This window comes from Macaca nemestrina, chromosome 20, assembly GCF_043159975.1.
Source record: "Macaca nemestrina isolate mMacNem1 chromosome 20, mMacNem.hap1, whole genome shotgun sequence".
NCBI classification, from domain to species: domain Eukaryota; kingdom Metazoa; phylum Chordata; class Mammalia; order Primates; family Cercopithecidae; genus Macaca; species Macaca nemestrina.
Window position 1 is genome coordinate 4,860,461 of NC_092144.1, and position 12,714 is coordinate 4,873,174.

General features: G+C 54.3%; 1 protein-coding gene across 1 annotated transcript in view; it reads right to left on the reverse strand.

Moving 5' to 3' along the window:
• Nucleotides 1–12,714, reverse strand: part of LOC105485026 (protein tyrosine phosphatase receptor type S) — a 139,838-nt gene that overhangs the window by 56,614 nt on the left and 70,510 nt on the right. The window contains exons 3-5 of the mRNA XM_071085993.1: nucleotides 12,424–12,569; nucleotides 11,673–11,814; nucleotides 3,018–3,206 (exon numbers count right to left, since the gene is read on the reverse strand). Coding sequence (XP_070942094.1) covers nucleotides 3,018–3,206; nucleotides 11,673–11,814; nucleotides 12,424–12,569 — 477 coding nt within the window. The remainder of the gene's footprint in view (nucleotides 1–3,017; nucleotides 3,207–11,672; nucleotides 11,815–12,423; nucleotides 12,570–12,714) is intronic.

Here is a 12,714-nt window from a genome sequence, read left to right on the forward strand (position 1 = left end):
TCAAGCCGGCCCAGTGGTGTAATCCTGGCACTTTGGGAAGCTGAGACAGGTGGATCACCTGAGGTCAGGAGTTTGAGACCAGCCTGGCCAACATGGTAAAACCCGGTCTCTACTAAAAATCCAAAAATTAGCCGGGTGTGGTCGCGGGTGCCTGTAATCCCTGCTGCTCAGGAGACTGAGGCAGAAGAATTGCCTGAACCGGGGAGGCGGAGACTTTAGTGAGCTGAGATGGTGCCATTGTACCCCAGCCTGGGTGACAGATTGAGACTGTCTCAAAAAAAAGAAGTCTTTTCAAGTTGGCCAAATCACTCAGGGCTATTCTATCAAGCGGAAACAATGTATTTCTTAGACATTAAAAGGTGTTCCACTTCCCACCCGGAGAGAGATGAAAGCACTGATATCATAGACTAACATCAGTCACTCTCACTTTAGTATGAATTAGTCCCACAACTGATTTCAGGGGATTCAGGCTGAATGCTGAGAAAAGGGGATGAGGAGTGCCCAGTAGCAGCTACGCTGGAAAAATCTCCACCCTATGCCCAGCCGCAGCCCCCAAACTTCTGTAATTAAATCCTTTTCCAGCAGGGCTAAGGCCAAGAAGAAAGTGGGGGAGGACGAAGTTCCATGAGCCCGAGGGTGCCTCTGAACCCCCCTCAGCCTCCACTCTGAGGTCTGCCTGGCCCCTTGTGGACTTGTCTCTTTTCCTCTTTTCCTTTGGGTTTTTTTCTCCGCTGCACACTAGTGCCCAGCTGGGGAGGGCTGAGGGGCTCGTTGGGGAGGAGGGAGAGGGCGTTAGTATAACATACCAGGCAGAGTGGGTCACAGTTACCATCACGGTGGCTGTTAGTTTGGTGAGGAGAAGGGGGCAGAAGGGGCACAAAGGGGATGGGGCGTTAGTTGTTGACGTGGTGATGAAATCAGACTTACCAAAGGTTTCTGAACGTTTACAACAGGAGGATAAGAAAAGAGAACAGGAAGTTAACAGGTGGTTAGGAAGAATCCTGTGTCCTCATCGAGGAGGGGAGGGCGGGGGAGGAGAGGGGGACGCTCAGAATAATAATAATAATAATAACATTTCTTACGGTTCCTAAAGTGGTTTATGTTCACTAAGCACCTAGCAGGCGTTAGACATTCGATCCTGCAGAGGTCACCAGAACACAAGGAAATAGGCATGTTTTATGGGGAAACTGAGGCCACCGCTCCCCTGCTTGCAGAGGCCTCGGAGCTGCAAACATCCTCAGCCAGGCTGGGAGAGGGGAGGCAATTTGTCCCTGCAGTGTGAGGTCTGAGTCTCTCCAGGGAAGAGATTCTGGGCTCCATGTCTGAACTTTTTTGGGGCTTGGTTTTCACTAAGGAGGAGCAGAAAGCGGAGAACGGGTAGGTGGGCTCTTTGGTGGGGGGCAAGGATGGGTAGTGAGTGCGGGGCACTGGGGATGATTTGGGGAGGGACTGCTGCGAGGGGGGTACTCCGTGGCGGGGTCCTCGGAGGAAGGCGAGAGAGAAAGCAAAAGGAGGTGTGTGTGTGAAGGTGCAGGGTGATCTCAACAGTGACCTGAATGAAGGCAGGGCATCAAGCCCGGCACAACTGAAAACAGTAAATCCATGACACAGACACACACGCATGTGCAGCCACACGTGTGCTCTCCCAATGTAGGGAGACACAGCTCCACCACGTGTGTCCCCACGCACAAGCACTAGGGAGGTGCAGGCTGAGAGGCACGTGCGCGGGTCACCGCCCTGTGCGCACAGGCACGGGAATGACTGCAACGTGGGTGCACGTGTGGCCGAGATGCAGGCAGACACTTTGCTCCGGGTGGGGGAAGGGAGGCCCATGTATGACAGCGGCGAGGCCTGCACACCTGTGCCCACACGCGGGAGGCAGGCCAGGCCGGCACGGGGAGCCCAGACATGCACACGTGGACATGTCGTGAAGCAGGGGGACGACACACACGCAGACACAGTCCCCCAGACAGATGGACCCGCAGATGGGCCACGTGGGTGCTTTGTGGAGACACAATGGTGGAACCGCCCATCCCCAAGGCTCTGCGTGTCCCAAGGTCTCCCTAGCTCCCCCAGGGCCTGAACAGAGAGGCTGGACTGCCCGCCGGTGCCCCATTACAGACCTGAAGCCCCGCCATCACCTCTGCTCGTCTTTGTCCCATGATGTTCTTACTGCTCAGCCTTGAAGACATTCTCTCCCTGTAGTTTTCTATGGCTCCCCATTACCTTACCTGTCACCTCTGGACACTTACCATTGCCTTACATAGCTTCCACTACTCCTGCCTGTCTGGGTCCCATTGTATTCTCACTGGACATGCCTACTGCTTCCGTATAGAGGATGCTCTCTCTCTGCCACCTTCCATAGCTCCCTATTACATACCCATTGAAGCTGGTCTCCCCTTTTCACCCTCCATGGCTCACCGACACTTCTCCTTGTCTGTCTCCCAATGCTTGGGCACTCCCAATACCCACCATTCTCGGTGGCTTACTTGCTTTCTTTTTGGAGACTAGGGTCTTGCTACATAGACCATGCTGGTCTCAAACTCCTGGCCTCAAGCAAGCCTTCTGCCTTGGCCTCCCAAAGAGCTCGGATTACAAGCATAAGCCACTGTGCCCAGCCCCCTCAGTGGCTTCCTATCACCCACAACAGTCTGTGGGTGACAGTCGTGATCTCACTGCCTGAGTATGGGAGACGCTCTCCCCCCACCGTGGCCCTACATGACTCCCTACCCTTGTGCATGTCTGCACCATTATATCTTCACTGGCCAGGTGTTGAAGCATTCTTCTTCTACCACTGTCTATAGCTCCCCGGTACTCATGCCCATCTGTGCCCCCTAATATCCTCAGTGTGTGGCTTTGAAGACATTTGCCTCCACTCCTCCAGTGCCAATGCCTGCCATGGCCGCACACTGTCTCTGTCTGTCCTCCAGTAGTCCCCACAGCTTGGGGCCTGCAGATGCTCCCCGCCCCCTGCTGCCCTCCGAGGCTCCCACGTCCTGTCAGCCACACACACTCACCCGATCGTAGCTGTTTGATGCGTCCATTGCTGGCACTAGGATCTACGGGCAGGAAGTCCTTGAACCAGGTGATCTCAGGGTCAGGGTTGCCGCTGGCCGCACAGAGCATGGTGGCTGTCCGTGTCCGCTCCACCACCTTCAACTGCGGGCCCATGTCGATGTTGGGGAAGCCGGAGGGCAGCTGGTCCTCTGAGGGCAGAGACGGGAGAGAAATGGGCATGGTTCTGAGCATTGCACGGCCACCCCTCCAGCCTGGGGCTCAGGGAGTGCCCGGCCACGTGTCCGGCTCCTGCCTGGCTGCGTGCCCTCAGCCCTGGGTGCCATCCTTTACAGTCAGTTCTCTCTTTTTTTTTGAGACAGGGTCTTGCTGTCTCAAGTGCAGTGGCACAATCATAGCTCACTGCAGTCTCAATGATCTGGGCTCAAGTGATCCTCCTGCCTCAGCCTCCTGAATAGCTGGGACTATAAGCACGTGCCACCATGCCTGGCTAATTTTTAAAATTTTTGGGCCGGGCGCGGTGGCTCAAGCCTGTAATCCCAGCACTTTGGGAGGCCGAGACGGGCGGATCACGAGGTCAGGAGATCGACACCATCCTGGGTAACACAGTGAAACCCCGTCTCTACTAAAAAAAAAAAAAAATACAAAAACTTAGCCGGGCGAGGTGGCAGGCGCCTGTAGTCCCAGCTACTCGGGAGGCTGAGGCCGGAGAATGGCGTGAACCCAGGAGGCGGAGCTTGCAGTGAGCTGAGATCCGGCCACTGCACTCCAGCCTGGGTGACAGAGCGAGACTCCGTCTCAAAAAAAAAAAAAAAAAAAAAAAAAAAAATTTTTGTAGAGAGGGGGTCTCGCTGTGTTGTCCAGGCTGGTCTCAAACTCCTGGCTCCAAGCAATCCTACCGCTTCTGCCTCCCAAAGCACTGAGATTACAGGCATGAGCCACTGCACCTGGCTGGGTCCCTCTTCTGTCCAAGGGGGAGGCTTGTGTGAGGGAACTGAGCAGGCTAGAATATTTCTCACTGGGGGGTGACTCTGCTGCCCTGGGAGACACTGGGTGATGTCTGGGGATATCTGAAGTTGTCATGACTTGGGGGTGGGTGCTCCTGGAATGGACTGGGTGGGGCTCAGAGATGCTCTGCCTCCTGCTATGTATAAGCACAAACCTGGCCCCAGGGTCCACAGCGCTGAGTGGGTTCATTTACAGCAGCCTGAGGACACCTTTCTTTTTATCTTTTAAAAAATTTTTGTAGACAGACAGACAGACAGACAGACAGATAGATATATCAGCTGGGCGCGGTGGCTCATGCCTGTAATCCCAGCACTTTGGGAGGCCGAGGTAGGTGGATCACTTAAGGCTAGGAGTTTAAGAACCAGCCTGGTCAACATGGTGAAACCCCATCTCTATTAAAAACAAAAATTAGCCAGATGTGACGGCGCACGCTTGTAATCCCAGCTACTCGGGAGACTGAGGCAGAAAAATCACTTGAACCTGGGAGATGGAGGTTGCGGTGAGCTGAGATCACGCCCATGCACTCTAGCCTGGGTGACAGAGTGAGACTCGGTCTCAAAAAAAATAAATAAATAAAAATAAAATAAATAAAATATAGAGATACGGTCTCACTATGTTGCCCAGATTGGTCTCGAACTCCTGGGCTCAAGGAATCCTCCCACCTCGGCCTCCCAAAGCACTGGGATTACAGGTATTTTACAGGTATGAGCCACTGTGCCTGGCCTGGAAGACACCCTTTTTTTTTTTTTTTTGAGATGGAGTCTCTCTGTTGGCCAGGCTGGAAGGCACTGGCATGCACTCCACACCCGGCTAATTTTTGTACTTTTAGTAGAGAGGGGGTTTTGCCATGTTGACCAGGCTGGTCTCGAACTCCTGACCTTGTGATCCGCCCGCCTTGTCCTCCCAAAGTGCCTGGAATACAGGCGTGAGCCACAGCGCCCGCCTGCCTTTCTAAACATAAACCACACTGCTCCCCCGCGGTACACCCTTCTGTGGTCCCACCACCCTCAGAAGGAGCCCCGGCTGCTTGTCTGCTGCCGGCCCCTGCCACCTTCCCTTCTCTTTTTCTCTCTGGCCCAGTCACGTTGGCCTCCACGGCTCTCAAAGTCATCAAACCCCCTCCCTCGGGTCACCTGTTCTGTTCCCTTGGCCTGGAATTCCTGTTCCCGCATCTGTCTACTGATTGGAACACCACCTGGGACTAGCTCCAACAACCTTGCTCTAAATGCCCCTACACTCCCCACTGTCCTATCTGCAGCAGGGAACTCTGAAATGATGCATCTGCGTCCCTAGCACCCAGCGCAGAACCGGGCATACAGTAGGAGCTCAATCAATGAACAAACAACTCAATCCTGGTTGAGCACTCAATCCTCCAGCACGGTGAGTGGCCCCAGGTCTCCAGCGCTCGGTATCCCTCTTGGGTGGCGAGGTTCTAGCTCCCCTCCATGGTAGATGGAGACTGGTGGTGATGGGGTCGGGGGACAAGGAGGAGAAACTCAGCTTCCTGGGAGCTCCTGGTCCCAGAGCTCCCTGACCGGTGGGAACGTGCTTCTGGGCTGAGGTGATGAGCTGAGCCGGCTGAGTGACAGTCTGCCTCGCATCCAGGGTGCTCTACAAACCAAGATGGGCCGGCCGCAGGGGCTCACACCTGTGACCCCAACACTGTGGGAGGCCAAGGCAGGAGGATCACCTGAGGTGAGGAGTTCGAGACCAGCCTGGCCAACATGGTGAAACCCCGTCTCTACTAAAATACAGAAATTAGCCGGGCGTGGTGGCAGGCACCTGTAATCCCAGCTACTCGAGAAGCTGAGGCAAAAGAATTACTTAAACCCAGGAAGTGGAGGTTGCAGTGAGCCGAGATCACACCACTGTACTCCAGCTTGGGTGACAAAGCAAGACTCTGTCTCAAAAAAAAAAATTAGGAAACAGCCATGTAGAGCAGACTCATAACCGCTCCCCCCACCCTGCCCAACTCCATTCCAAAGGACAAGTGACAAAAAAGTGACCAATCGCAGTGCAAGAAATAGGCAGCTCGTCTGTATCTGGTAGGAATGCTGGAGTGGGAGGGGGTAAAGGGCCGCAAATGATGGCTTCAGGGCCACATGTGGCCCTGTGGCTGTTTTTGTTAATAAAGTTTTATTGGTCGGGCGTGGTGGCTCACGCCTGTAATCCCAGCACCTTGGGAGGCCGAGACGGGTGGATCATGAGGTCAGGAGATCAAGACCATCCTGGCTAACATGGTGAAACCCCGTCTCTACTAAAACTACAAAAAAATTAGCCGGGTGTGGTGGCAGGCGCCTGTAGTCCCAGCTACTTGGGAGGCTGAGGCAGGAGAATGGTGTGAACCTGGGAGGCGGAGCTTGCAGCGAGCCGAGATTGCGCCACTGCACTCCAGCCTGGGTGACAGAGCGAGACCCTGTCTCAAATAAATAAATAAATAAAGTTTTATTGGCACACAGCCACACCCATTCATTTCTCAGCTTTCCCACCACGATGGCAGAGTTTTGGGTTGTTGCTGTGACAGAGACCGTCCAGCCTGTAGAGTCAAAAATATTTACTTTCTGGTGCTCTGGAGAAAAAGTGTGCGCTTCCTGGTGTAGACAATGTTGCTGTTTGTTTAAAAGAATACACATGTATTTGCTTACAAAGGCCCAGATGGGACATGGGGCACAGGGCTGGGTGGCTGTGGACAGAGGTGGCCAGGAAGCCACCAACTTGGGAGGAAACTGAGCCCCAGGCAAGCAGCAGGAAGGCAGGAGGCCAAGATGGGGCAAGGGAGAGGTGGGCAGGATCCAGGGAGGTGAAGCCAGAATCAATCCCCGCCTCCCCAGTGTAACAAGAGAGCAGCAGTTCCAGCCCAGGGGTCACTGCTTGATGGGGAAAAGCCCCAGTGGAAAGCCCTGAGCACTAACAGCATCCCAGGCACTGTGCAGGCAACAGAACCTGTGATCTCCTCCAAGCCTTTTTCATAGAGGGGGAAACGGAGGCCCAGGCAGATGCACACTTGTTCCAGGTCACACAGCCAGCATGTAGCAAGGATTTGAACCCAGGCCTGGCTGAGCTCAGAAGCAGCTGAGCGGGATGGGCTGCAAAAGCCCTCCACCCAACCGGGTCTGGACCCATCGGGGCCCTGAAGGGGGTGTGGCTGGATGCTGTCTGAGGAGGTTCAGGCCTCTTGTCCGTCCTTCCTGGGCCAGGGACCCGGACGACCTTGAAACTGGCTCTGATTGGCTACTGATGACATCATCAGAGATTAGGGCCAAAATGACTGGGCCTCAGTCAGTTGGTCTTGGTGCCCACAGCTGGGTCTGTGGGCATTCCCGTGTGTGTGTGTGCATGCCCGTGTGCCTACGAGGGTGGCTATGATGAGGACGAGAACTCTGTATTTCATTCATACGTGGGTATGTGTGCTCACGCTTGTACATGCTCAAGCTTGCCCTGCGCCCACACGTGTTCACACGTGAGCACTTCCCATGTGCATGTGGCCCCGCGGGGCTCCCCGTGAGCATGTGTGGGCAGCAGCCAGCCAGGGTGCAGGGGGAGGCCTCGGCCGCCTGATGCTACCGAGAGCACCTAATTAAACGAAAACGTACATCGCGAACCACACTGTGCCCAGTTCCTCGGAGTTTAATTAAAACAACAGTGCGGGAGGCGTGTGCGGGGTCCACAATCAGATGGCAGAGGAGGAGGGAGGCAGGGAGTGGCCCTGGCAGTCCAGATGGTCCCCCGCCAACTGCCAGTGACTGGCCGGGGGTGCCTGGAGCTCAGGGCTGGTGGCAAGGTGGGTGGGGCGGGGACAGGGTATCCGAGGCCCTGGGCCCCGGCAGGAAGGATGAGCTCTCAGCCCAAGCGGGCCCCTCCAGGCAGCTGGAGAGCAGAGAGAAAAAGAGTGTGGGCTGGGCGCAGTGGCTCATGCCTGTAATCCCAGCACTTTGGGAGGCCAAGGAGGTGGATCACCTGAGGTCAGGAGTTTGAGACCAGTCTGATCAACATGGCGAAACCCTGTATACTAAAAATACAAAAATAAGCCAGGCGTGCTGGTGGGTGCCTGTAGTCCCAGCTACTCAGGAGGCTGAGACAGGAGAATCGCTTGAACCCAGGAGGTGGAGGCTGCAGTGAGCCAAAATCATGCCATTGCACTCCAGCCTGGGCAACAAGAGCAAAACTCCGTGTCAAAAAAAAAAAAAAAAAAAAGAGTGTGGATGGATGCAGGGGGCATTTTTCCCAGACTCCCGGGGACCAGGCAGTTGGCGGCTTCACAGCTTGTCCTTTGAACACCCTGAGTGCTCAGCGTGGAGGCTGGCACGGGAAAAGAGGAGGCTGTTCCGTCTGTGCCCGGGAAAGGTCAGGGCAAAAATATCTGCTGGGAGGAGCAGGGCGGGCCACAGCGGGCTGACTCCACCCCTGCTCCTCCCTCCATCCCCTGGCGGGACGGGCTCCAGGACTCAGGCAAATGAAATGAGGGGGTCTCTTGTTAGAAAAGTATTAAGACTTTCCAGACCGCAACAGCAGGGGTTTTATCTTTTCTTTCCCCTCCCCCTGCCCCCATTTTAGAGACAGGGTCTTGCTTTGTCACCCAGACTGGGGTGCAGTGGCGTGATCATAGCCCACTGTAGCCTTGAACTCCGGGGCTCAGGGGATCCTCCTGCCTCAGCCTCCTAAGCACCTGGGACTTCAGGCAGGCACCACTACACCTGGCTACGTTTTACATTTTTTTTTGTAGAGACTCGGACAGTGGGGTATGGGGTCTCTACGTTGCCCAGGCTAGTCTCCAACTCCTGGGCTCAAGTGATCCTCTTGCTTTGGCCTCCCAAAGTGCTGGGATTACAGGTGTGAGCCATGGCACATGGCCAACAGCAGAGCTTTAAAAAGCACGGGGCCTTTCTTTCTTTTCTTTTGAGATGGAGTCTCCCTCTGTCACCCAGGCTGGAGTGCAGTGGCGCAATCTCAGCTCACTGCAGCCTCCGCCTCCCGGGTTCAAGCAATCCTCCTACCTCAGCCTCCCAAGAATCCGGGAGCTAGAATGACAGGTGCACATCACCATGCCTGGCTAATTTTTGTATTTTTAGTAGATCTGGGGTTTCCCCATGTTGGCCAGGCTGGTCTCAAACTCCTGACCTCAAGTTATCTACTTGCCTCGGCCTCCCAAAGTGCTGGGATTACAGGCCGAAGCACGGGGCCTTTCTGAGGGAGGGAGCCTGTATGACTCCACAGGTCACTCGCCTGTGATGCCAGTCTCAGTTTCATGGGACCAGAGTCTGAAATCAAGTACCCCTAGGGCAGCTGTGATACCCCCTCCCAGTCCAAGCTGGTCATAGCTGGGCTGCCCTGGAGGACACTGGAATAGCCTCATCTTGGGAAGCGACATGCAGGGGTCACCTCCAAGCTAACGGCTGGCAGTGGCTCATACTCATGGTTGGGATGTCTCTGAGGGTGACAGGTATAGCCCACCCACTTGAGAGCTGCAGAAGAGTTGGTAACAAGCATCTTACTAAACCAGAATCTTCATAGTGGTGAACGTAATAACGGGGAAGTAGAATTGACCAAATATGGCATTGTGCTAATCTCTCTCCCTGTCTCACTCACTCATCTGGTTCACAGAATTACCCCTTGTGGTGAGAACCATTATTAACCGGTTTTTTTTTTTTTTTTTTTTTTTCTGTTTTCCCCAAGACGGAGTCTTGCCCTGGTCACCCAGACTGGAGTGCAGCAGCGCCAACTCGGCTCACTGCAACCTCCACCTCCCGGGTTCAAACGATTCCCCTGCCTCCGCTTCCTGAGTAGCTGGGATTACAGGTGCCCGCCATCATGTTCAGCTAATTTTTGTATTTTTAGTACAGACAGGGTTTCACCATCTTGGCCAGGCTGGTCTTGAACTCCTGACCTCACGACCCACCTTGGCCTCCCAAAGTGCTGGGATTACAGGCATGAGCCATTGTGCCCAGCCATTTTATTTTTATTCATTCATTCATTCATTTTGAGACAGAGTTTCGCTCTTGTCGCCCAGGTTGGGGTGCAATGGTGTGATCTCAGCTCACTACAACCTCCACCTCTTGGATTCAAGCGATTCTCCTGCCTCAGCCTCCCGAATAGCTGGGACTACAGGTGCACGTCGCCTTGCCTGGCTAATTTTTGTATTTTTAGTAGAGACGGGGTTTTACCATGTTAGCCAGGCTGGTCTTGAACTCCTGACCTCAGGTGATTCACCTGCCTCAGTCTCCCAAAGTGTTGGGATTACAGGCGTGAGCCCCTGCACCCGGCCCGACTTTAGAGATGAAAAAACTGCAGCTCAGAGAGGTTCATTAACTTGCCCTAGGTCACACAGCAACCAAGTGGCAGCCAGGACTTGAGCTCCACAGGCTGGGCCCAGTGCTAAAACCAAATTGCAATGGAGAAGGCAGCACAGAATGGTTGGGCGAGGGGTTTGTAGGGGGCTGTTTGAAATGATGCTGAACAAGAGTCTGTTCACAAAATTGCTTCCTCATTATAAAACAGCATCATTCAGACAGCCCCCTATCAACTCCTTGCGACTTGTTCCAGAAATGCACTTAGGCTGCATGCAGTGACTCACGCCTATCATCTCAGCATTTTGGGAGGCCGAGGTGGGTGGACCACGCAAGGTCAGGAGTTTGAGACCAGCCTGGCCAACATGGTGAACCCCGTCTCCACTAAAAATACAAAAATTAGCCAGGCGTGGTGGCGGGTGCCTGTAATCCCAGCTACTCGGGAGGCTGAGGCAGGAGAATTACTTGAACCTGGGGGGCGGAGGTTGCAGTGAGCTGAGATAGTGCCACTGCACTCCAGCCAGGGCAACAAAGCAAGACTCTGTCTCAAAAAGAAAAAAAGAATTGCACCTGAACAAGGCCAGCAAGCAGCTCCATAGGCCCGTGTGAATGTCTGGGGAAGTGGGGCAGCTGTTTTTGCCTACCTAGCATCTGTTCATCCTTTATTTTTTGTAGCGATGGGGTCTCACTGTGTTGCCCAGTCTGGTCTCACATGTGATCCTCCCACCTCAGCCTCCCAAAGTGCTGGGATTGCAGGTGTGAGCCGCAATGCCCAATCCTGTTTATCCTTATTCCTTTGGCGAAATGACACTCACTCTTGGCTCCAGGGAGGAGTCCAGCCAATCAGAGTGTTTGTTCCTCCTGAGCCATAGTGATTAGTTCAGGGAGGGGCATGGGATCCAAGTTCACTGGGGGTGGGGGAAGTCACACTAAGGATAACATTAATACAGAAGGAAACAAAGCCAAGAGACAGAGAGTGAACTCTGAGAAAATTCAATGAGCCCCTGGATCCAGCTGAACCTGAAGCCAGCCACTCCACGGAATTTTAATTCTGCACATCAATTATCTTTCTTGCTTGAACCCATCTGAGTTGGATCAACCTCTTGTCATCAGAAGCACATGATGAAGATTATAAGTTAGGATGATTCTAGTCTCTCAATTCCTTCCTTTCTTACAAAGGCATAATAAATCCCCACCAGCAGGCTCTGGGACCTGAGAGTGTTACTGGTTCAAGAAGGGAGATCAAGGTCCTCCCAAAAAAACCAAAGTAGGAAGGTTTGGGCTCACTTTCACGTATTCCTTTGGTGCTTGTCCCCAAAGCCCAGGGCCCGGTTCATCCTCCGCCCACCCTGGGGAGCCCAATACCTCGGAGGACAGTGAGCTTGGCATGGACTGTAATCTCCCCAACCGAGTTCTGGGCCACACACTCGTACACGTTTTCATCCCGCGGTGTCCTCAGAGGCTGGATCCTCAGCACTGCCCCCGCACTCTCATCAAACTCAATCGTCTGCCGTGGGCAGGGGAAAAAAGGACAGGGTGAGGCTGGTGTCCCCAGGAAGGTTCCTGTCTAGGCTGGGCTGTAGGGGGATGGCAGTCAGCCCCATGATCCTGGGGGTGACCGGGAGAAGAGCTGGAGGCTGAATGTGCATGTGTGTCGGTGTCCAGTATAAATGCTTGGGAGACAGAGACCAGATTTGGGTACATGTGAGAACAGGGTGTTGTGTGCATGTGTGACTGCGATGAATGTTTGCAAGCCCATGTGACAGGCATGCAAAGGCGTGTGAAGACATGCGGAATGTGGCAATGTGCATGTGTGATCATGTGCACGTATTCAGAGTTGTAAAGTTCCTTTTGTGTGCACTGGTGCTGTGTACACTGAGCTGTGAAGAAGACTCAGAGAGGGCAGGGCTTTGCTTGAGGCCACACAGCATGGAGCTGGTAGAACAAGTGAGGCGGGCAGGGCCCCAGCTGGAGTCTGCATAGCCACACTTGCCCGGCCACCGATGCCTGGGCTCCACCTGGGGAATGTGTCCACGATGTCTTCTGTGGCTGAGGTGCTATGGCCCTGCCTTGGGGGAGCGTTGACCCCGGGCTGCCTCTCCCCACCCCGACTCACCTCAAAGCGCTGAGAGTTGACCTTCTTGCCTTTCTTGTTCCAGGTCACTCGTGGCTTGGGGTCACCCGTGGCTTGACACACGAAAGAGGCCACACCCCCGGACACACCGATCTGGTCCTTGGGTTCTTTGATAAACCTGGGGGGCTCTGGGGATACGGCAGAAAGAAGGGGGGAGCTGATGGGTCCAGGCATCTGGCTAGGATACCACAGAGCCACGAAAACTTGCCCTCCACCCTCTGCCCATAGAAATGCCACGTGGCCAATGGAGACAGAGGGAGGAAAGCAAGGATG